The sequence below is a fragment of the Mya arenaria genome, chromosome 14 (genome assembly GCF_026914265.1).
Source record: "Mya arenaria isolate MELC-2E11 chromosome 14, ASM2691426v1".
NCBI classification, from domain to species: domain Eukaryota; kingdom Metazoa; phylum Mollusca; class Bivalvia; order Myida; family Myidae; genus Mya; species Mya arenaria.
The window spans coordinates 58565098-58591182 of NC_069135.1; the positions used below are offsets into that span (position 1 = coordinate 58565098).

Here is a 26085-nt window from a genome sequence, read left to right on the forward strand (position 1 = left end):
ACCGCTTAAACTTAAAATAAAACCATCTGTCCTGTTATTTTGAAATTCAATATACTTTGATGTTCAGGATCAATAATTTTCAGTTTCAGTTTTCAGTTTAAGTTTTTTTGGGAATATCAGCAAAGACATGCCTTTCGCTTTTAGTAAAGAGTCGACATGAAAAAGTAACAAATTAATACCATACTATTTTGGATATCACTAAGAGGTAAGTATTTGTTATATTTCTTTAATATATGTTTTATTACGTTAACCAGTTAGTATGTTACTTATTACGTGGAATTCACAAACCATAATTAGATAACCTGTTAATGTTGTACAGATAAAAAGGTAACAGGTGGCAGTTCTGGGCACTTTCAAGCCTGTTTTTAGTCTTGTGATAATTATATTACAAAAAAGTAACGCGAATTTTAACTAGATAGCTAGATAATTATCGCGTGGTTAACACGAAACAATTTAGAAAACGTCAACAGGTTATCTAACGGCAGTTATATGCCACCATACATACCGGCTCTTGAAAGATCTGTATAAACGTCACAAATGTTAACAAGTTGAATATTTTTATTTGATTCACTTTTGACAGATTGTTCAGAACGTATTTAAATTTTACAACAATGTTAACGGCATCGTTACAACCTTTAAAAGGTGAACTATTGTATGATGTGCTCATATCTTTGCATTCAAACAAGTACTGAGCTGAAACAGTTGTCAGAAATCTTGTTAGAAATACTGCAGATCACAAGTGTATCCATTAAAATTCCAGAGCATTAACAATTTGAAAGTTAACAACAATGACGATAACAAAGTTCTAGCTCGATCATCTAGACGCTTTATGTCAGTTATTTCGATGAATGTGTGGTCTGTCTGTGTTGCTTTGTATGTTGTGTATCTCTCGTTTGCAATCGGAACACCTTGGCATTCGGAACTCCTCGGGCATTTTTACCGAAAACAACCTCGGCATTCGGAACTCCTCGGGCATTTTTACCGAAAACAACCTCGGCATTCGGAACTCCTCGGGCATTTTTACCGAAAACAACCTCGGCATTCGTAGCCCCTTGGCCATTTTTATCGAAAACAACCTCGGATGTATGCCAGTACATCAGTATAAGTAGTTCGTAAAATTTGAATAATATTATTATTATTATAAATTAATGGTATGGTTTTAGCTTGTATTTGTAGACATAAGTTTAAATTGATTGCCAGTAAAGTGTATAAATGCAAGCATAATAAAGATTATCAAGATGTAAGTCATTCAGTTTAACTCGTAAATTAAGATTACTACGCGATCTACTTGCAGCGTAATTAAAGTGTACCGATTTCTGACATTGTAAACCGCCAATATACATCCGAGGTTGTTTCGATAGAAAATGGCCGAGGAGTTCCGAATGTCATTAAATGTTGGGCTACCTTGAGCTTGTCCCTGCAGTTTCCATTGTATAAGACCATGCCCAATTGGAATCTTGTTAAGCGTCAACCTAAGTTTGCCAAACCTTAGTATCTACCTATTAAAAAACACAAATTCGTTACAAAAAACAACAACAAGTATTCTCAGATAATAAGCAATGCATAAGTTTAAATGTTTTTAATGAATTTAACATCACCAAAACAATACAAAATGGTTTGTTTCATAACTAGATCTAAACAAGAATAAATCCAATTTAAAACTGACTATTTTTCAATGAATCGTTTTCGGATCTTAATTTCGGATCAGGGACATTGAAAAACAACGAGATTTTTTTCTTATTTTTTTATTTGGCTCGAGGAGCGCAAAACCTAGGCGCACGCGGACACTTAACAAAAGTCCACATTGGCATGGCCTTATTGAGGTCATGTAAATCGACCAGGAAACACCAAACTGTCTTCTTTGTACCCAACCTCCTTTATAACATTCCCACTTTATATATGAATAGATCTGTAGCCAAAATTTGTGTGAGCAAACACATCGCGGGTTTTGTATATGCACATGATTAATTAATACTCAGGATTGAAGCCAAATTTGTATGGGCAAACACATCCACACTTGCGCATTGACGGTAGTGAATAGAAATGCAAATTTGATGACAGAATGTAAACAGACAGGGTGGAAAGAGGCTATCAATATTTGCTCAAACATCGAAACTAAGCCATGTCCCTTTCTCTGCTTGTTCTAAATACTGGATAAGCTGAATTTGGAGGTTTTATCTTTTGTCTGGGACTTGAGGGTTGTGTCTTAATCGTCACCTGCGTCCGAGATACATGTACCAAGTACCCGACTTATTAATATTCTCTCGATCTGTATGGAAAGTTCTTGTAGGATGTTTTCCTTCCCCTATACTCATTGCAGACTTATAATCTCTCAAGAGGTTTATAGGTTCGTTAAAATATCGATATCATATTACTGCGTTACTGATGACACCATTCGTGAAATGTTTGATTATTATATTGAAGTTTCTGGGGCTATATTCATAAAACATCCTAAGAAATTTCCTAACTTAAGGCTTTTCCGAAGTTTTGAATCTCACTTGCCATATGATATACCTATTTATATCTAAAAAAAACTTTATTTCGATTAAATATATGATATATAAAATCTTTTTTTGTATTAAAAACGTATACATTTTTGCTTAATTTGACTATTTAACATTTTAGAAAACGGCTTATCTTAGGAAATGACTTAAGATGTGTTATGAATACTAGCCCTGGTTCTTATTTCGATGTACACTAGCACTAGCGGATCCCGGGGGTGGGGCACACATGGCACCCCCCCCCCCCCAAAAAAAAAAAAAAAAAAAAAAAAAAAAAAATCCAAGTTTCTCTTTTCTTTCAATATAGGAGAACAAAGTAATTAAAATACACCCGAATTGTACCGTTTCGGACTAGAAATTGTTAAAAATGCCTTGGTGGAGTCCCCCAAACTCCCCACTCAACACTTTAAACCAAATGATATTCAGTTCTGAGGGAGGGGCGCAAGTCAGAAGGTTATTCCCCTAAGTTACGCCTCCGCTAACATCGAATTCTGGATACCTGAATAGTGACAATAAAACGTATGTTTTACACGTATAATAGGGGCGTAGCTAGGGCCTAAAAACTTGTAGGCCCGATGATTCTATGTGAGTTTATGGACTTTTATATGCACATTACACACACTCAATAATACTTGCAATGATAACAATAAAATCAAGCAATACACCCTGCACGTAGTATTAATAAACACCAAACTTATTTTCGTTAAAATAATAAAGAAAAACACTGTTAAGGTGTTCAATGTTTTTGAGTAGCTATTAGTTTTTGTTGCATTTTTGGGTTATTTAAAATTATCATTTTCCAAAAAAATCGTAGGCCCGGGCCAACAAGGTCTATAATTTATGTAGCTACGCCACTGTATAAGAAAAAGTGCAAGTGCAGATATATTGTATGTTATTCGTTACGGTGTTGAACTCTGGTTTTGTAATGGTGATATATTCACTTAATTATTTAAGAAGCTATCTAGTATATTGCAGAAGATGCGTAGCATGCACTGAAGATAAAAAAACGGATCATTAACTTGGGGCTTTGAACATTGATTTCAGATATATAGGTTTGCACTGCTGTAGTAACTTTGAAAAACAGTCTTTCACAAAAGTTGCGAAATTGGGCCTATAATTTAAATGAATATGTCTTTCTTGCCCCAGATCTTACCAGAAGAGTCATTAAGTAATTAAGACCATGTAATTGCTGTTAATTATTAATAAAAGGAAATAGTAATTAAAGCGATAGTATCACCAGTACACTATATAAACACCTGTGGCGGGGCTGTAAGTCTATTTCCTGCTCATTGTATCGATAACTTCAGTCATTGTGTGTGTTCGATTCATACTGTTCGAACGTGAGGGTTTAAGAAGGATTGCTTATTAATATATTTCCATTTCTGGTGTAGTTTTGGAACATTTGTATTGATTTTTAAATTTATTAATGAGACGTATATTGCTGTGTGTTTTCTTTCTGAGTGATCGAGGAATGCTTAACGGTAAGCTACATTTAATTATCTCTTTAAAGAAGAGTTTGTCTGAAGGTTTGTATTTATTTCATCCGAGGTTTCTGTTTAAAGTATGTTTAGAGTTTTCCACTTGAAATGCATCTTGTAAGACATTTAACTAGGATTTAATTTGAAACGTTTTATTTCTTAACCGGAGATACCATTAAAGCTAAAAAGGACATTAAAAATGACATTGCTACATCTACGAAGGAGTATACATCTAAAATGTAAACACACAAATTTTAGTAACACAAAAATGTTCGTTATGAGTATGATTTCGCCCTGTTCTCAGTATGGGTGTTATATTTGTTATTGCAATCAATCAACGCACTTTCCAACACATGCTTTGTAAGACTGTTTACAGAGCATTTTAGGGCCTTTCATACATTTTAGACTAGAGTTCTGGCTACTTTATGTGCCTTTGTGGTGCTGTCCAAATTACAGATATTCTTGTATTGATCACCAAATTTCTATGATACCAACTAGTGCAATTGTGCTCGCAGAAAGAGTCCGACCCGAGGGCGAGGTTAAATGAGCTCCATAATCAACCATAGAAGTAATTTACTATGCCTCACAGGGGAAGAACTTGAGATCAATTTGTTCATAATGATAGAAAATAGGGGAGTAAGAGTCGAGAAATGGCCAATAAATGCCCCACCGCATTCCTTTGTGCGCTACCCCGTATATTTAATGTCCTGGGTGATTTGATGGTAGATATCCCAAGAACTTGTCTTCAAAGACGATACTCATGATTCTGAAAGCATAAATATCTGAGACGGACAGATATGAACATATTCTAACCAGCCCTGTAAACAGGCTTGCCGTCAATAACTTCAAGGTGCCTGGCCCCAGTTTTCCGAAATTGCTCATGTTCTACCTCAACTGACTTCGCTATTTAAATCCTGTGTATATTTTAAATAGAACGAGAATACATTATGGGTCTTTCATATTTTTGTTACTTTTTACATTTCTAAATAATATGACCAAATTTTATGCGTTAAATGTCTTTATAGGGTTATCAAATATGCACAGAAAGTTTAGCACACTCTTGTTTAATTCAAAGTTCTCGAACTATACTCTACTCAAGTTCAAAACTTGCTCTGAAACACATTTATTTAGTAATTGTTAAAGAGTGTTAATATGCTGTCGCATAATAAAACATTTTGTTTGCGGACATGCTAACATTCTTTGACCTTTTAGTGTTCTACATAATATGCTGTAAACTAGGTCAGCCACTGTTTGTAACTACCGCTTCATCTAATTTAAATCAATAACAGATGATTCTAGATTTAATGCAATAAATGCCTTATCAATAGACAAAATATTGTGTTGACCACTAAAACCATTCGTTAATATAATATGTGAGAGGATAGAGTAAAATACTTTATTTTTTAATCGTCCAAGTCTGAATTCTCTATGACTAGTCTGTAAATTGGTAAAATGAGTGAAGTTAGTTATTCATTCAGAAATTACTAAGTATTTTCGAGAATCTGGCACCCGGAGTCAAGATAGAATGTGTCAGTATTTTTACATTGCATTGGAGTTTGTGTATAAACATAAGACAAGAATATGGCACAATGAATTAGTCTATGCATATTTCATGCTCTTTCTATTTATGTTAGAGTTCTTTGTTTCTCATGATTTAGATGTGGAATAACGTGTAATGTTTATACAATTAGGAACAAATGAGTGTGTCTGTGGTTGCCAGAAACAATGGTAACTCGTTAGCCAGATGTAACGCCGGTCATATGTTCACATAAGCTTGTTATACCATTACAAATTACCCTAATGTGATTATTTAATTCATGTATCTGTTCATTGTGCGGATTGTGATGTGTAAATCTGAGATAAGCCAGACCGCCGTGTACAGGACATCCCCATTTCTTGACACTTCGTGAAGGTGATTTCTCTATACAGTTAGTTCTTAAACAGGATATACATATTTTCTGTTCAGGATTGGCAAAAGTTGACTTTGCCCGAGTATGCATGGGATGTTTTGCAAAATGATCGTACATGACCTCGCCAAAATTTGGCAATTTTGACAAAATGAATGCATTACCTAGCTCCTGTTAGGCATTTTTTGGCATTACCTAGCCCCTGTTTGGCATTTTTTGGCATTATCTCGCCCCAGTTAGGCATTTTGTGGCATTATCTCGCCCCAGTTAGGCAGTTTTTGGCATTATCTCGTCCCAGTTAGGCATTTTGTGGCATTATCTCGCCCCAGTTAGGCGGTTTTTTTGGCATTATCTCGTCCCAGTTAGGCGTGTTTTATGTCGCTCCAGTTAAGCATTTGAACAAAATGAATGTGAATTAGCTCGTCCTTATTTGGCAATTTGGGCAAAATGAATGTGCAATACCTCGCCCAAGTTTGGCAATTTTTGCAAAATGAACTCTAGACGAAACTCTTTTCCTTACATTTGACAGTGCTCTTTTTGAAAATATTGTTGAGAACATGTTTTATGTCCTTTGTCTAAAACCTACTAGGCTTTGGAAATGTGAGTTACTTATAAGTTATAAGTGAGCATACTTGATGAGCTGGATTCCATTTACTGGCCGTTTTAGTGTCACACAGATGAAATATACGAGCACGACGAGACGCTGACAATATAATGGTCTTAAAGTTTTTAATTAAAAGTTGGACAACGAAATACTGTCATGTAACACTTGTGTTCATGACGGACTAATGGCGAAAGTCGGTACATGACACCTTTACTCAGGTCGTTCGATGTCAAACAAACACATCTAAGGTTACATACAAATGTTCTCTCACGATAATTTGACAGCGAAAGTATTTTCACCACCAACAGTTTAACTGGACGCTTTTAGTTTGAAGTTTTAACAGTGTTTAGTCAACCAATCTGCCATTTTATGTTTGTTTCAAACCGGTAATCACTTAAATTAGTTTATTAAACCTTGAAATCGAACTTTTTAACCGTGGCAGATTTGTCTATCATGCTAGTTGCTTTTAGCATTGATTTGTGTGGACATTTTAATTAATATATAACGTGAACACTGGCGTAGCCCCTGGTAGGAATTGTATTATGCACCGGCATGCACATGATTATCAAAAATGGTATTTTTAAAAATTGATATAAAATGCACTTCAGGTCGGGTCTGCATATCGATTCTGGTCTAGGGTGGTATTCAATATTCATCTTAAGTTAACCTTATGGTCATACATCATTGACTTCATTCACTTAACATGTCGGTGATTAAAAACCAGTAATCCGATTAGCTACATCGTTCTTAGATCCAATTAAGACCAATATCGATTACCAGCCCATGGGGCCGTATTCAAAAAGAAACTATTATTAAACTTAAATTTAAGATTAGAAACTCTGTGTTTTGATTGGCCTGTATGTTTAGCTGACCAATAAGCTGCATGGAATCACTGAGGCATGTCTAAGGATAAGGATAAGATCAATATTGAATACTGGTCCAGGTCAGTAAACCACCGTTGCTTATAGTGACTGCATGCATTATTGTTTTGTTACTCGTTCAAAGGTATCCTTATTGACGCAGTTAATACCTGACGAACACCCATAAAACTCTTGTGCCATAACAATATCGGAGCGAAAGGCTCTAATGAGACATAAAAAACGAGATCAGTGAAATTGTTTGAAGCAATTGTCGATCGATTGTTATAGATGTCGTCTGGAAAGTGTGTATCTTGTATAGTTGGTTAGTCTGTTTATATAATCGAACAACTCGGCCATCTCCGGCAAGCTTCGAGATAGTCAATCTGTTGGATACTGGCCGAGGTGTTCCGATTGAGTCTGTATATGCAATCGTAACAACTCGGCCATCTCCGGCAAGCTTCGAGATAGTCATTTGTTGGATGCTGGCCGAGGTGTTCCGATTGAGTCTGTATATATTCCATCAAACCTCGCGAGAATCTCTGAAAGCAGACGCTGCTTTGCAAACCTTTAAATAGCAATAATTATCGTCTGCACCTTAAGTTACGTCATGATCAATAAGTCTGAGTGCTGTTATCTTCGCTTCTGCTTCAGACAATCACATTCAGACATCGTAAAAATCATTGATTGTTTCATTTTTATCAAATAAGTAGTAGTGGAACGAGCTATTTCCTATTTGCGTGACTATGATAATGGTGTTTACGATGATAGATCGACTGGTGCCTGGTTTATGGAACGTTTAGTTTGTCGTCTGTAGCATGTACAGACCAATACACGAAGTACAAAATAACTACTCCTATTAATTCCATTTGTCCGGTTCCAGTCATAGGCCGCGGTTGTCTACAATGTTATTGCCGGAAGCGTTCTAGATACAAAATATTACTTTAACTAATGAACTCCATTTGCGGTTTCAGAATTATCTTCCAACGGCAGGCGCCCGTATGCACACATACATCCGTTTCACAAAGCCAGAGGCAGTTTTATTGTCCGTTCCATTATGAGCTTTTTAGAACCCCTACATTCTGAAGATCACAAAATTAGTCTGTAATTATCTCGCTTCTTTAAATCTCATCCAGAGAATAATGTAACCCCATGTTTAAAGCTGCCTGCAACAGCTTTATAGCAGACGACATGTTCAATAAATGCCGCAAATTCCATGTTGGAGAAAATATGAACTTTGTCATATGGGATTACCGAAGCATGGTGATTGCCTGGATTTGATGCCACATCCAATGGAATGTAGAGATTGCAATAGTAATGATCAGATAGGATTCTAGAATTGACTAGACAAAAGTCTTCATTCGATATTGTCAAGTCTCTTTTTTTTACCGGATATTCTAATTATAGGAATGATAGAATAGTTTACTATTCGTTATTTTGTGCCCTGTTTACTTCTAATGGATGAACTCGGTTTAGTTCTATGACGATACATATTGGAGTTATTCAGAAGGAAACAAATATCAGGTATTTGAGGTATAATTAAAAAATTGTGCTTATAGTCATTTTCCTTGACAGTCTACTTTTTCTCGAGGTACTATATCGGTTAGGTAGTCTGCGAGTACTGTTGATGAGTATTAGATATGAGTACTAGGTGGGGAGTACTGGTTATGAGTAGTGGTAGGGAGTAATGGTTATGAGTACCGGTGTGGAGTGCTGATCGGGAGTACTGGTAAAAAGTATTGGCTATGATTACTGGTGGGGATAACTGGTAGAGTGTACTGGTTATGAGTATTGGTTGGGAGTATTGGCTTTGAATAGTACTGGTTATGAGAACTGGTAGGAAGTATTGGCTGAGTACTGGTAGGGAGTACTGGTTATTGGCATTGGTTGTGAGTACTGATGGGAGTACTTGCAGGTAATATTGGTTATGAGTGCTGGCGGGAGTACTTATCGGAAGTACTGGTAGGGAGTATTGATTGTTACTTACTAGGATTGGTATGAGGACTTGTTATGATCAGGACTCTTGGGGACTGCTGGTTATAAGGACTGGCGGGGAGTAATAGTTATGAGGACTTGTATCGTGCACCAAGACAAACCATCGGATTCCGTCACAAATCGACCGGAAATGGATATGTATGATTTAAAAACATGCATACGCCGTTAACGTCGTGGTGAGGTAATTCATCATGGCGTTCAGAACACTCGCCTGTAAACCCCTCACAAGCTAACATTGATTTGGTGTTCAATAGCTAATGACAGCGTGACAGCCGGTGTTAACAAGAAACTAGTATGATTATTTGCCTGCAATGTGCCACCCTCGTCGATTTAATCCACCTTCATGTTCGATCCAAAGTTTTGAGGAATATAATTATAGAATGTGGTGTATCGTTGAAGGCTGGAACCACGGCCAAAAATGAGTTTATGTCAATATTGTAATTACATTGATATTCAGTGTATAAGCGGCTTTAATGAGGCAGACATTCTTTGTAGAAAACTGAATACACCATGGTATTTTAAGTCCATCTGTTTCATTGACGGTTTGATGTCTGGCATTGGGAATACTAAGGCTGAAGTGTCATTTTCTTATTTAAATACCCTCCAAAATATTCAAGAATAGGTTTTCGTATTTATAAGATAGCGATGGAGATACCAATAACGTCTTGCGCGTAGCTGGCTTTACGCGAGTACGCGGCTGAACTCACATGATTCAGACAAAAATAATAATAAAAAAAATCAGCCAAAGTTACAGTACGCTTTCTTGACTACATGAACCTACAATTTTCCATACCCCAGAACCTGATCGCATCATGGGTTTCAAAATATTCTGAGGGGGCATTCCCGCGTTCCTTCTAGCAAAATTATGAATCCACATGCATGAAAAGAGGGCTAACTACGCCCCTGAACGTGACTATTTTTACCTTTATAATATGGATAGGGAAGGTGTATACGCCCACCAGCGTAATAAACACTCCAGTGGCTATAGACTTGTCCGAAGAATTGTCAGACGAGCATTCTAGGCACCAGGAGAGTATCTCTTGGTGACTGTATTGGAAACAAAATTATAATCACAATTTCTTCTTGTTATCAGTTCATAAATAAAACAACAGTGACACGATACACTAGGTGTTGGTAAGCACTTCAAATTTTGATAGTATTCCTTGATTTGAGAAAAAAAACACGGATACAGCTCTGCTTAGGAGCCCGGGGCATCATCATCAATGCTCATGCGATTTAATTCGTAGGAAAGATTTTAACAGTAGTTTTGGGAGCCGTTTCATTAAGAACACTAGGACGAATTTCGTTCCTAGGAATGATGTTAAATAGAAGTACTTGGAGCCTTGTTATCAATAATTTTAGGTGCGATTTCGTTCATATGAGGGATCTTGACAGAAGAACCTCCAGGAACCGATCCATTAAGAATTTAAAGAGCGATTTCGTTTATATGAGTGAGGAAAACCGTTTTATCAATACTTTTAGGAGCGATTTCGTTCCAAGGAGAGTGGTTTACTGAAGTTCTTGGAACCGTTTCATCATTAATTTTAGGGGCGATTTCATTCCTATGAGAGTTGTTCACTGAAGTTCTTGGAACCGTGTCATTATTTATTTTAGGAGCGATTTAATTCCTAGGAGAGTTGTTTACTGAAGTTCTTGGAACCGTGTCATTATTTATTTTAGGAGCGATTTAATTCCTAGGAGAGTTGTTTACTGAAGTTCTTGAAACCGTTTCATCAATAATTTTAGGAGCGATTTCGTTCCCAGGAGAGTTGTTAACAATAGTCCTAGGCACGTCACTGCATGAAACTGCCCCTGCTCTTTTGTACGCGGACACTTGTAGATTTTTATAAAAAAATTATAATTCTGTTGAAGTGAACTTAACTTTTATTTTGAAGTCGTTAACGGGTGATCTATATAGTTTTATGTATTGTGTGGTATAATACAAAGTTCGATATTATTGTAAAAGGCTGAAAGGAATCACGCTGTATACAGATATGTTCGTACAAAAGGCAGAAGACTCTGGTTGACAGCTCCGGATCAATCAGTTGACAGCGGCTTCAAACAATTGTCAATATATATAACAATCATAATATAATTATTTCACACGGCTGTATGAACGGTTTAGGAGATACGAACTGCTCTGAAAAGTACAATTACCTTGCGCTATTCAAATGAATTTTAATTTATGTAACGTTATGGTCTGTGTACGATATTGTCACAAAGTATATTTATCGTATCTTTAGCTGCATTTTTGTCTCGTGTTACGACGTTTTTTTGTTATTTTGAATAACATTTCTACATCGCCTGTCTGTTGTTGTAAAGGTGTTGAATAATTTCGTGTCATTTTTATCTATTTGCTGCACATCCTTATAAATAACTGATAGCTGGAGAGACCTGTTTTCCGACTGCTTTGTCATAATTTATGGGTTTTAAATTTAAAGTATATCATATTTTTAACTGCTAGCTTTTATCGCGTTAAATGTAAAGGTTTATAAATCGTCGATCTTTTAATTGTGAGAAAGCTAGGCTCAAAACGCAAAAAAAGTTAAAGATGTTGCGGTTTTAGTATATGTTTGTTGGATATTTGTTAAACATAATTGTGCTATTAATTTTAGATTTTTCAATACTTTTTCAAAATACTATTAACTTTAAATCGCTCAGACTTTTGAAGTTTAATATTTGTATAAAACGTGCATTGTAATAATAAAATATTTTTCTGTTGTTGTTTTGTACCTTTGTTTTTTCTTTCACAGATGAACGCGTGAAACACTCGAATATTGAGCTGAGCTGACACGCCCGAGAAACGGTCGCACAAACAAGACGTCCGTCTGCCAGGCGTGATTCACCAACTAATTACCATTCTAATTAGACGTCGGGAAATGGATTTACTGTGACCTTACCAAGGCATGCTAACCCGACAGGAGACGTGTCACGAATGTGTCTGAATCTTTATCTATACAAATGATTTAAGCCTTCGCATGCTCACGCATTTGTTGGAATTAAGTTCCGGGGAAAATCTCATTATTTTTATATCTCCCTCAAGGAGTTCACTTTCACAAACTGTTTGGATTCAAGAGATGTACATTAGTGAGTGAGGTAAATATATATATACTACTAGTACAGTTGCATTTCAAATTAGTAAGCTGTAATTGACTCATTATAAACATCGTTCAACCTGACTATCAGCTAATTTAAGTTGTGCATCTACTTGTTTCTACGTCGAATAGACAACTAGTTTAACCTATTAAATTGACAAACATCACATGAAAGACATGGTTTAAGATTTTAAAATTCGTTATTTGCATTTGTACGAAGATAACGAACGTGTGTATTTTACATTGTCAACATATTCTGAACGTTTGAGCGGATATTTGGAAGAGAAAATATAAACAAGAACTGTTGTTTCCAGCATTTGAGGTGAAACTCATAACATATTCGAGCTTTGTCGGTGGGAATATTGTGGATATCTTCTTTTTTTACAACAGTGAGTAGTAACATGTCTGTATGTCAGGTACAAGTGATATGAAACAAAGAATCTGCAAAACCTTGGATAAATAAATTGTAGATATATCTTCTGGAGTGATGATAATAATTACGTGGTATTGGGTGTAACTGTTTCTTGGATCTCGCAACACCCGAGCGTATACAGAGCCACGTGCGTGTTTTACGACAAGTTAAAAAGTGTGTTATCTGTTTATTCAATGGAATAGGATCGAGATCAAACTAAACAGCATTCCCTGTGCAGATGTGCTGAGAAATCGCTGTAAAACTACAACAGCATCTGCGAGAGGCCGCAGGAATTGTTAAAAGCCCCAATTACGGCCGGAAGTGACCAGAGGTAGCCATGGGCGGGACGCTGTCGTGTACGGGTGAGCGGCATAGCCCGCAGCACGAGGAAAACGTGCCATATGGGGCGCCGCCTCCTCCCACCCCCGGGGACGGACATATCCACCTCACAGACAAAGTTGGGCCGGTCATAGGATCCACAGGTTTGTTTATAATGTTATTTTAGATTTCACTTCTAAAAGATAATGTTTAAGAAAATATATATATAAAAAGAAAATACATATGAATTAAGAGAAAAATGAAGAAAATCCAGGGAACGCACATGGTATGTTTTCATGTTGATGCTCTCAAGATTTCGTACAAAACCCCCCACTTCATTCCCTTACATTATAATAGGAAACAATTTCCATTAATTTGAATATAAAGACTGTACTTAAGAACATTCAGTAGAACATTACGCCCTCGCTTCTGACTTATCAGCAAGTCGTGAGCAGGCAAAAGAGAACATATATATCTTAATATTACCTTACAAAATAGCTCACCCATTGTTCAAGTAGTTCATTTCGTACTTCAAACTTCCATATTTTTATCTGAGGCTATCAAGAGTCTTTCGGTATGGTACTTGTCCGAAGTTGCTGTATCATCGTGATTTAAGGTATCTGACCAACACACATGTGAAATTAAGTTGACTAGGGCTTTGATTACGAATAGCCTCAATTCCAATTCTAGACTCAGACTCAAAAAAGCACTTTTATTAAATGACAAAGGATCATCTTTATTCCATTTGTGCTAAAATTCTAAAAAAATAAATGCAAGAGTTTCAGTTAGTAATACATTTCAGCAGTTTTCATCACCAATACTCAACATAATTATGGATAATTATGTAGTTTTGCCACTTGAGCCTAAACTTGAAACTGTTCGCAATCATGGCCTCTGTTGACCCAATAATAATTAGGTACCTTAAAGCGTTTTGTGTGCAAACAAGGAGTATATTTTTGGTCCCCAAAATGACAAACAAACAAGTTATTTTGGCCCCAAAAATAACAAACAAACAAGTTATTTTGGCCCCAAAAATAACAAACAAACAAGTTATTTTGGCCCCAAAAATAACAAACAAACAAGTTATTTTGTCCTTTAAAAAATAACGTCCGATTTCAGTTGAAATAAAGATCTTATATACAAGCTGTAATAACTGTATGTGTGGTGCTCTTTCGGTCATGACGTTTATATATACAGTCGAACCCCGTTGGCTCGAACTCCCAGGGACCGGTTTAAAATCCTCGAGCCACAGAAAATTCGAGCGAAGCGGTAATGCTTACAATGAGTTTAAAATAAATCGGTCGTTTCATCAAGTTCGAGCCAACAAGAAATTCGAGCCAAGCGAGTTCGACCCAACGGGGTTTGACTGTAAGTAATCAATAGGCAAATACCTGTCAAATGATAGCTACAATATGTGGAGACGCCAGTCATCAATACTTAACATTTAGGTTAATTAGAGAATTAAAGTGATATTCAAAATCAATACATACACATGTATAACAAACATGAATTTTGAGTGATAAACCTTTAACTACTTACTAAATAAAGCATTTTTGGAAAATATGAATAACTAATATCACGATTGTTACCGTGTATTTAATAGCTGGACACACAAAAATATTAAATGATTGGTGAGTGCTTAAAGATTCACGGTGATCTACTATCGTCTCATGAGGTAGAAAGACAGTGTTTTGTGCACCTTTATTTCAAATTAAACTCTGTATATTCTTCATAAGAACCATTGTTTTCGACATTTATTTATCGTTTTGGGTAAATTAAAACATTTGTATTAATTGTGGTAAATCTTATTTGGGAGTAAGAGTGCATCTTTAAGAGAAGAACTTGTTGTTATTGTTGGTCAACCTCCTTAATCTCTGTATTTGTTTTTGTGTCATAAATAAATAGGAGAGGTCCATAAAACAATGTTGTGAGGTCACAGTTAAGTCATAAATGTGCTGGACAGTAAATTATGTTACTGGCCACACTAAATCCATAAATCGAGGTGTTAATACTAAAGGTAAAAACTCACTCTTTGTTTATAGTCGCTAGATACCCTCTGGCTTTTACCCATGACATTTCATGTTGTTCAACATTTTATAAGGAGCCTTCTCAAGATCTGATTTATGTTCATGGCTATTTAATGGTTTTATTCTCGACCTAGTTTGATATATATTGAATATTTGAATTTCATTCCTTATTTAATTAATGTCGATAGACAGTCTTCTTTTGGTAGTTTGTCAAATTGTTTTCAATAGACAGTATTCTATTGGCATTTTATCTAATCACTTTTGGATTCGGTTAGTCGGCAATAAGCATGTTTTGCTTGGCTCGAAGTATCGTTCGATCGAATTGTTTTCAATGAACAAGTCGCGTTCGAGCCATCGAGTTTCGACTGTATTCTATTCTAGGTTCCAATATTTGCACGTAACGGTTAAATTAACTGCGTACGTTCTGGTAACTTTGTCTGCATTCGTCTCATGCATTAAGTCGAAACATTTGCATCTAAAAAAATACGTATCCTTATTTTTTGAGATAACTTATAAGCATCTGATCACCACAAAGCCGAGAACATCATAAACTAGATCATTACTACAATGCTTTCCTTCCATCAGCTATCTCTTTGCTACGGAAGCCTATACTTGCCATTCGGCGATATTTCTCTTTACCGTTGTAGTAACAATATCTCGACACTATTACCTTGTTTAAAATAAGCGGGTATCTTCGTTAGAGTTTTCCGAAGTTGGTTTCGGAATGTACCGGAATGTACCGGAAAACGTCGATCTTCGTCAGTAGTTTTCCGAAGTTGGTTTCGGAGTGTACCGGAATGCAGTACCGGAAAACGTCGATCTTCGTCAGTAGTTTTCCGAAGTTGGTTTCGGAATGTACCGGAATGTACCGGAAAACGTTGATCTTCGTCAGTAGTTTTCCGAAGTTGGTTTCGGAGTGTACCGGAATGTACCGGAAAACGTTGATCTTCGTCAGTAGTTTTCCGAAGTTGGTTTCGGAATGTACCGGAAAACGTCCATCTTCGTCAGTAGTTTTCCGAAGTTGGTTTCGGAATGTACCGGAATGTACCGGAAAACGTCGATCTTCGTCAGCAGTTTTCCGAGTTGGTTTCGGAATGTACCGGAATGTACCGGAAAACGTCGATCAGTGACAAAATTTGACAACTATGTTCCCTATTTGATTGAGTTTATGAAATACTTAGAACTACTTTGAATAATATTTATCTCGTTATTACGTACTTCTTGCTTGTTTAAACGATTTACTCGCTCTATTTCGTTAAACGACAGCGAGTCGATTCCATCTGATATAAACGATATACGAGTCAGTTAAACGAGATATTCATTCTCATAAACAGAAGTACCTACCGGCCACCATACTCCGGTTTTCCCAATCTCGGTGCACCATCTTCTGGAGAGATGCATATCTTGGCAAGCTCATGCATACTTCTTAACCATTCTTATCATTCCTGTACCAAGATTTTCCCAGGGAAAACAGCAGATAAAACCTGTCTTTTATTGTCTTTTAGGCAGGTCTTCTGCGTTAATACAAGGCCAAAGAATTAAATCTTAAGATTCAAAGTTATAAAATGGTATGCAATTTGGAGAAAAAAAACGCGTTAATAAACCTTAATCATCACCGCTAAGATTTATCACCGATTTGTCAGATCATTTTAATGACGTAAATCTTAAGGGAGAAACGCAAATACTTAAGAAATCTTCGTCTGAAATAGTTCGGGTTCGATGTATAGTTTCCATAGAAAAACATGCTGTACTCTTGTCAGTTGTCAAGACGCTTGTTAGTCAACTGATTCGAAAGCATAAACAATGTCTTCCGTCAGACTCCGCAATTTGATAGCTTATATTTTAGACATCATCTCCCTGCCTGTTGAATCACAATGCTAAATGCATCGGAAATTGCATCGGGAATTCACCGAACTACAAACTCATCGATATTTTGTTGCTATAGTCGAGTGCTGCAGGTTTATTTTCGATCTCGTTACTATGGGTATTGTTGCATCATGCTGTATGGTGCAAAATAATGCATGGGGAATGTATTCATGATAATTGCATCTGAAAACCAACGAACCTTGCAAGACACTCAGCCCATGTTTGCTGTATGCACGATACATCTCAATTTGTACTTTACTTCAAACAAACATACAAATAAACGTTACTGCACCGAGTTACTGAAGTTTAGGTATGAATTGAATCTGATACCAGTCTCCAACCACTTTCTTAATGACCATGAGCGGCCTTAATGACCATGAGCGGATCTACGATTTGTCGTTAGAGGGGGCGTAACTTAGGTGTGCAACCGTTTGACATACACCCCTCCCTCATAGCCGTGTCAGGGGGTATTCTCTTTGAAAAAATTAAGTCTGAAATGGTGCATTTTAAAGTATTTTACAACTTTTTTCTCTAATATGGACATAAAAAGTAAACTTGGACGATTTTCGGATGGGTTCACCCCCCCGCCCCTTACCCCCCGCCCCCCCCGAATCCGCTAGTGATCATATTGTTGTGTTAAGGTCTGGGTAAGTCGTAGGATACCACGGTATTTGATACCAGTCTCCAACCACTTTCATTATCACGTTGTTCTATAACCCAGAAAATATCAAGGTCTCAATATTAACTATTTAAATATTATATATATTGCGTGTTAATTAATACCAGATGGTTTAATTACATAATACACATCTTTGCCGTCGGCGGTTGATGTTACTGATGACAGATATTACCAATTTTCATCACTTAACATGCGTATCTATAGTGAAGACCGACACAGGATTGAATAAGTAATGAATTCACTGGTCATGTAAACAGTAAAAACCACATCCAACGTAGATCAGCCTGACACAAAAATAGTGTATGATGACTTTCAAATTCTTTGTGTGACATTTTTTTTCATAGCAAAAACGGATTTATGGTTAGAATTATCCGCGGTAACTTTATTTTCGGAGAAGAAAAAAGCAATACTCCAAAATGTAACATTTCAGACTAAAGTTAGCCATTCATTTCTATTGGGGATGACATCCGCCACCCCTACCCCCGACTCCCACCCACACCAACACAGATATATACAGACCGCTTTGGGTTCCCAAGAGGAAGGGCGCATGACGTAAGTTGTGCCTCTAACGACACATCTTGGACCCGCCCCTGTATGTCACCGGTACAACTAGTGCAATATTTGTGTCGCTTCTTTGGAAATCTGGCCCAAAGTTTGGAAAGATATATCACCGTTGAGTACAGAAAAGTATGAACTAAAATAGAATAACAATTACTCATTTACTTCACAAATAGACTTTGGACCAAATTCATGAACGTACATGCAGTGTACATGATGAATGACCTCTCATTTATATGCTAATTTCTCTAAATGAATTAACCTAATTGGATTTTCTTACCCTTTCTCGTATCTTGGGATATTTGATAGTAGCATATGTCAACAGTGTTTAAGCATCTTAAGATAAAAACCTTTGTTTGTATATCTAGATAAGTCAACGGTAAACATAATAATGCTGGATATTGTTACATTCTATCAACGTTTGGTCACAAGGAATTTACCGATTTAACGCCCTGTGATGCCTACTTGAATAATTTTCTTCCGTGTTCTGTTTAATTTAACTGTTTGCTATTTGGCCTGAATGATTCACCGTGCACGTTTAGCCGGATAACGAAGCAACGAACAATGTTTCTCATGATACAATATATCGGGGGACGAACATCTGACTCAGTAAACAATGTTTGTAGATATCCAACAGCTGTCCAAGGCAGATGACTGACCCCCTGAAATCATTCATGATTTCTGCATGTCAGTATGGAACAGGTGAAAACAATCATTTCTGACAAATAAACAACCAACTCTCGCTGCTGATAGTTATCGCATGAAAGGCTGTAAATTGCTGTATTGTAGCCTTAGGTATCAACATATACTCGGATGTTATTTGTACATTAATAAATACCCTTTCACGTGTTGCACTTGAAGTTATAGGTATCAGAATGTAAGAATGTTTAGAAAATAATTGTGTGTCCCAGACCTGTGCGCGCTGATGTTTGATTATGAATTAAGAGCGGGCTAAAATTCAAGAACAGTGAAAAACGACAAAATGTTAAAAACAGTGAAATATCATTCTTATTTCATTGATAATTATGTAGAAATTCAAGGAAAGCATATAATAAAAATACGGTTATCTTGGCCTCAGTGATTTTTTTGTTCGTATCTTTTACTCTATCCACACGTTCGTTACGAACAAACAAAAGAAGCAATAAAGTGAGAGAGTACACGTGATCTGTTCACATTAAACTCTGAACTATTGAAGCTTCGCTAATTATTTTTCAAGGCGAACAGTATCTGAACCATCAGGGCAGAAGTATCAGTGTTTTCATTGTTCAGTAATTGCCCTTCTATCACCGCCATTATCTTTTGCCACGCTCTCTTCACTTGTTAACCTCTGTATCGTGCCCGGTAGCTCCACCGTAGACCTACATTATGTTGTGTTTTTTTTTCGTAAATTTTGTATGCTTGATATTTCATATACAGTCGCATCCCTTTGGCTCGAACTCGTAGAGACCGGCGAAAAAACCTCGAGCCTCGAAAAATTCGAGCCAAGCGGGAATGCTGAAGAAATCAGTCCTTTATATCCAGTTCGAGCCAACGAGGAACTTGAGCCAAGCGAGTTCGAGCCAAGGGGCTTCAACTGTATGTTACAGCAACTATGTTGCATTTTACAAGACAACAACTAATGGGCGTGTATGTTTAATGCAAATTTTTGATATAATGTTTTCTTTCAACAATCAATTTCATTTAAAGCTGAACTCTTGCAGTTTGACCGTTTGGACAACTTTTTTTTGTCTAGGAATGAGCCAATTTATGCGGAAAAGTCTACAAACCGGTGATATAAGACTGCTGATCAGATCGCATTTTTCATATTCACGTTCGAAAATAAATGTTTAATGGCTAAAAGCGTTCCTAACGGTTTAAGAACAATGCATAAAACATCAATTGGTGTATGTAAATGTATTCAACGAATAAGAATTGGTAAAAAGAACACTCCCAACGTCCACTAAGAGGACCCAAAGGGTGGTCGGCCAAGGTTTCATTATCTTTCAAAATGAAAACCCAGGCAAAGTCGAGGCTCGATACACCATGATGATGGTTATATTACCCTGAACCATGAAGCTACAAATCCCCAGGGTCGAAATATGACACCACCTGGCACTAGAGATAAAATGATTTATTTCTGAAGCAATTAGACACAGTTATTTCAACATGTCACGAAAACAAATTCTTATATTATTAAAAAACAACAACATTTTATCATTATTTGCATGACGTTGACCTCCATTAAATTGAAAATTTAACCTTGGTTGCTTTGTGAGAATGACCCTGGCAACATCATGCTATCTACAGGTTTACAGAACTCTTGAATCATGGCTTTTTTTAAAACAATAAGATTTCCTAAGCTCTATCAGCAAGCATCTAATTTCGTTTTAATACCCGCCATATTCTTGCACATAGCCGCAAGATCGCCCACGCCTGATTTATTGTATCTAATAATGGCCAAATTGACCACAGAAAGATAGTTTCAGTGTTTCTTCCAAATTAACATTTCGCAATTACAAGCAAATCTTCAGCGGCGACAATTTCGCACCGGGAATCAATAATTCAATGTAGGAATTCCCATTTGCTTTGTGTTTCTCCTCTGACGATGTGTTAATGCGTTTGGGATTTGCAGACACTTGTTAGTGAAATTCAGGCATCATCATCATCATTATCATCGTCGTCGTTGACTTCTTAGTCCTCCCCTTCTTCATCAGCAGTAACAACAACAACAACAACAACAACAACAACAACAACAACAACAACAACAACAACAACAACAACAACAACAACAACAACAACTTATTATACAAATTATACAAAAACAGCAATATCAAGTACAACTAACAAAAACGCGTCTTGGCGAAAATGCTTCTTTAGTCATTTATTCTAGTTGATATTTTATATTTTATCTTTATAAGGAAAACAATAAAATGGAATCTCTACAGTACTTTCTAGAAACCTTACTTGCCATAAAATAATGATTCATTTATCTCGCAGCCATCTGGCCACAGCAATGAGCACCGAGATGTAATTAGTCCCCCGTCCCCATCAGATTAACGCGTATTTGTGCATGCCTTTTAGTGGCAGTAATTGGAACCATTCGAGCTGAGGACTTCCGGTTTTCTCCATTCATATTAAGATATTTGAGAGTTCGTGATTGCTGTTGGTTTTATTTCCGTCCACCAACGCGATGTGACGCAAAACACTTAAGTCGGTGATCGGTACTTCTGGTTGTGCGGCAGTTCCATTTTGTTGTTCAGGACCGCATGGCTCATTCTTATTGTGTTTTCTGAGGAATTAGACAGACCGTATCAACAGTGAAAACTTTCTTTTGTTATGTTTAACGATGGAAATTAGATTCGCCGAAACGATGGTTGTGATGTCGTGTTATTGTTCAAGTCGTTTTCCATCTGCTGGATCTACATACTAATATAATTTCCACGGAATGTAAACTATAGGAATATATCTGGAACATGTTTGTCTGAGAGGAATTCTAGAGACGATGTATGACTTTAATTCGTTGCCGAGAAATCGTCAGCTGTCCTGTCGTCTGTCGGTCATCAGGGAGAGCGTCTCGTTAGCAGGTGTGTGAGAGGGGCCGGAGTGTAACTCAAAGCCAAGGGACATCCTGGAAGGGAATAATAGCGCATCTGTAGGCCAGGGGACATCTTTGGAGGGGGATTACAGTCCATCTTAGGCCAGGGTGTCATCTTGGAAGGAAATAATAGTGCATCTGTAGGCAAGGGGACGTCTTTGGAGGGGGATTACAGTCCATCTTAGGCCAGGGGGACATCTTGGAGGGGATTTAGTGCATCTTTAGGCCAGGGAACGTCTTTGAGGGGATTAAGTGCATCTTTAGGCCATGGGACGTCTTTGAGGGGGTTAAGTGCATCTTTATGCCAGGGGAAGACTTTGAGGGGATTATTGTGCATCTTTAGGTCAGGTAACGTCTTGGAGGGGGATTCAGGTGCATCTTTAGGCCAGGGGACATCTTGGAGGGGGATTCAGGTGCATCTTTAGGCCAGGAGACATCTTGAAGGGGGATTCAGGTGCATCTTTAGGTCAGGGGTCATCTTGGAGGGGGATTCAGGTGCATCTTTAGGTCAGGGGACATCTTGGAGGGGGATTCGGGTGCATCTTTAGGCCAGGTAACGTCTTGAAGGGTGATTCAGGTGCATCTTTAGGCAAAGTAACGTCTTTGAGGGGATTCAGGTGCATCTTTAGGCCAGGTAATGTCTTGAAGGGGGATTCAGGTGCATCTTTAGGTCAGGGGACATCTTGGAGGGGGATTCAGGTGCATCTTTAGGCCAAGTAACGTCTTGAAGGTGGATTCAGGTGCATCTTTAGACCAGGCAACGTCTTGAATGTGGATTCATCTGCATCTTTAGGCTAGGGGACGTCTTTTAGGGGATTTTTATGCATCTTTAGGCCAGGGGACGTCTTTTAGGGGATTTAATGCATCTTTAGGCCAGGGGACGTCTTTGAGGGGGATTATAGTGCATCTTTAGGCCAGGGGACACCTTAGATGAGTGGGTTTGGGTAGAGTGGAGGGACCTTTACTTTGATTCACACAGCATATAATAAATGTTTCCTCACTCTTGATTACGAATATCAGGGTAACGCAGTAAAACATTTGTTGTAACATTCTTTACAAAACCTGATGTTTCTTTGGCACAATTGCTGTTTCGGGGAGACGATCTTGGCCAATCACGCGTGTGACTCGGACTGAATGTTGGCCGTGTTCCTTGTGAAACGTGTCTAAAAGTATACACTCATCGCAGGTGCTGGTCTTGTGAACGTTCAAACAGGCTACCTGTACGTGTTAGAAAAGGGCATTGATATGTCTGGGCTTAAAACTCGTTTCTTATCCATTCATTTTCTTTTGTAACTTTTGAATAAAAACACACACCAATCGCTTTTTCACAGCCAATTGAACAAAACATATTTATTTTATATTTTGGCTAGTCAGCACATTGGCTAACCATCAAAAGTCGTTATTGTATAAATGTTCGCCAGACAAAGTCGTTTGCGAACTTCTTTGGCAAAACCAAAGAATTAAACAGTTTTAAAAGTAATATGATTATACATTATCATCTGCATGAAACCATAAGAATAAGCCAAAAATCTAGTTTTTAACTTATTCCGTTTTCAGTGCGAATTTACAATTTTTAATTTATTAACCTATTATTTTTGTTTACGACATCAATCGGCATATCCATTTTCACGCTCATTTGTTTATTTTCAGACATATCAACCGTGCCAAACAATAACAACAATATTGCTGGCGTCAAGTCAACGAAAGCCGGGAAGGCAGACGACACTTCAAAGTCATGGAAGTTTTGGAGAACGCTATCTATGCGACGCTCACGAAATTCGCTCAAATACAACGGGAACGTTAAATCCGTTGAGGACGGAGGATTCGGCATTCACGTCAGCGTAAATTTGCCTGACGTCGTAGAACGCACAGACGTCCAGCCTAATTTGAGGTCAATACCACCATCTAAGCCGCCTCGCGCGACCAAGGAGAGTTTGACGTCAGAAAAACTGAGCCCTGACCATACATGTGTATCGCCCAGTGATGCACTGACGCCAACAGTGAAAGATTATGAAAACGTGGATAGTAATGGAATTGTTGTTACTTTTCCTCCTCAGACTTTGATACAGGAAACAGTTGCAGTAAACCCCAAGTACAGTTCGTTGCCAAATTATTCCATTCCATCTAGTGTACAAAGACGTCAACAGATGACGTCAGCGGGGAGAATCAAAATTGTCTCCCCGGAGTTGACAAGAAAAGTGACGTCAAAACCAAGGAAAAAATCCGCGGAAATCACTGCAAGTGACAGACATGTTCTCATTTTACAAAGTGCCATAGAACTTCTGTGTCAAAAGATAGACCCGTTTATGGTCATTGATAAACTTGCCGATGCTAATCTACTTGATCCGAAGGCTTTCAATATTTATAGAAATCCTGTTGATAATCGTTACATCATAGAAAGTATCGTCCAGACAGTGATGGACGAAGATTATGAATCATTCCTGAAATTTTGCGACATTCTCAGAAGTGTGGCGGACTTTACGTCAGTCGTCAATGTTCTTGACGCCATGCGCGCAATATATGACGTCATATACGAAGTGTCTGTCGGAGTCGGGCAATCCTCGCCAATTCTCGACGATGATAAATCCGTGTCTTTTGACGTTGTATATTACAGTTTAGACACTGGAAAAGTGAGATCTGTTGTCGAGTTAGAAAAACTTAGAAATACGGAAAGTAAACGTCATTCTCAAAACTTGCTTGCTTTTAAAAGAAACTCCAGACTTTCATTTCAATCTCTAACAAGTGAGGTTTCTAGCATATTCAGTGAGGACATTATAACGAACGGCCTGCCAATGGTGACAATTTCCTTGTCAGGTCACGCTCTCTGTCTAGCCAAAGCCATCGCGTTGTCTGACGTCATCAGAGAGCAAGAAAGCATTCTGGAACTACACATCGGCAAAACACACATCAGGGGAAATGACATGTCGCACATAAGCGCCGCCCTGGCCGACAACTTCAACGTTAGAGTTCTCGATCTTCGACTTAACAACATTGGGAACCAAGGTGCGTCTCATTTAGCGAATGCTTTGGCTCAGAACAAGACACTACGACAGCTGAATCTATCATCTACCGGAATCGACTCTGATGGTTGTAAATCGTTAGCGGAAGGTCTGAGGACCAACACGAGTCTTATAGACTTGGACCTGAGCTTTCTGGACATTGGAGACGATGGGTGTGTTGCTCTCCGTGATATGCTAAAACAAAATCGTTGTTTAAAGAAACTACGCCTACGAAGTGCTAGTATAACTTGGCTCGGCTGTGGCGTGCTTTTAGAAGGCATTGAGCAAGGGAAAGTTATCACAGAAGTGGACTTAAGTAGGAATTTTATCGGTGACGCCGGAGCTGATATGTTTTTGAGACACCTGAAAGACGACTCCTCGCTGAGGGAAGTGAATCTGGAAAACTGTGGCATAACTTCGGCCGGATGCTCCATCGTTTCTGACGTCATCCTGACTAACAAGTCCATCCGCCATCTAGATCTTAGCGTTAATTTCATTGGGGACCAAGGGATCATGAAATTGTCAAATGCCCTAGATAGAAACCGACATATCAAAACACTCGGCCTCAACATGTGTGGGATCTCTAACGACGGGTTCTCAAAGTTGTTGGACATTCTAGAATCGAACGCGACATTGACGTTAGTGAAATTGTGTTACAACAGACTCGGTAAAGAGCACAATAACCCGGAAGCGACGTCAGACAATTTGAAATACCGGATACGTATAGTGACGTCATCAAATCCGAAACTAAAACTGTTGCTATGGGGAAATACTTTTGAAGAACCACTTTCCAGCCCCAAAATCGCAGATTTGTCAGTTTAATTTATGAAACAAACCACACAGATTAAAATATATTAAAGCAACTATAATTGTGAAAAACAACGATAATAATTACTAGATGCGTCAAGGAAAACTTATACTCTTTAATTGAACTTTACAATGTGCAATTTATCTTTTTTCTATGAACGCTTTCCGTTTATTTCACAAAAAAACGTTTTGCCTAATTTATGTTCGGATAATTATCCCAATCAGCATGAAACAAATTTCGCAAGCTGAAATTTATATCTATTGTGCATTTTTATTGTATATTTATAAATATATTACATGATTTGAAATCTTCGTTCGTTAGTTTGTTTGTTAAGCATATTTTACATAAATAGATACATAACGACCCCCCAAAAGGCAAGTACCGTACATGTAGCTACTTGGGTTGTG

General features: G+C 37.6%; 2 protein-coding genes across 7 annotated transcripts in view; one reads left to right on the top strand and one right to left on the bottom strand.

Moving 5' to 3' along the window:
• LOC128217297 (uncharacterized) lies at nt 1–25989 on the top strand. 6 transcript variants are annotated; one of them, XM_052924340.1, is made up of 3 exons: nt 1–205; nt 12096–13331; nt 23522–25989. In XM_052924340.1, the coding sequence occupies exons 2-3, from the start codon at nt 13187–13189 to the stop codon at nt 25690–25692; spliced, it is 2316 nt and encodes a 771-aa protein (XP_052780300.1). In that variant the 5' UTR covers nt 1–205; nt 12096–13186; the 3' UTR covers nt 25693–25989. The 6 variants fall into 6 exon arrangements, with proteins under 6 accessions (XP_052780300.1, XP_052780301.1, XP_052780304.1 ...); XM_052924341.1 differs by lacking the exon at nt 1–205 and adding an exon at nt 3841–3982; XM_052924344.1 differs by lacking the exon at nt 1–205 and adding an exon at nt 11764–11782.
• Nucleotides 1–26085, bottom strand: part of LOC128217300 (G-patch domain and KOW motifs-containing protein-like) — a 95871-nt gene that overhangs the window by 68181 nt on the left and 1605 nt on the right. The gene's annotated exons all lie outside the window — the stretch shown is intronic.

What these genes read in the sequence shown, in the direction of transcription:
- LOC128217297 (XM_052924340.1), top strand. Translation starts at nt 13,187, where the DNA reads ATGGGCGGGACGCTGTCGTGTACGGGTGAGCGGCATAGCCCGCAGCAC. An exon ending in GCCGGTCATAGGATCCACAG is followed by an intron (nt 13,332 to 23,521) that starts GTTTGTTTATAA and finishes GTTTATTTTCAG; the next exon opens with ACATATCAACCGTGCCAAAC.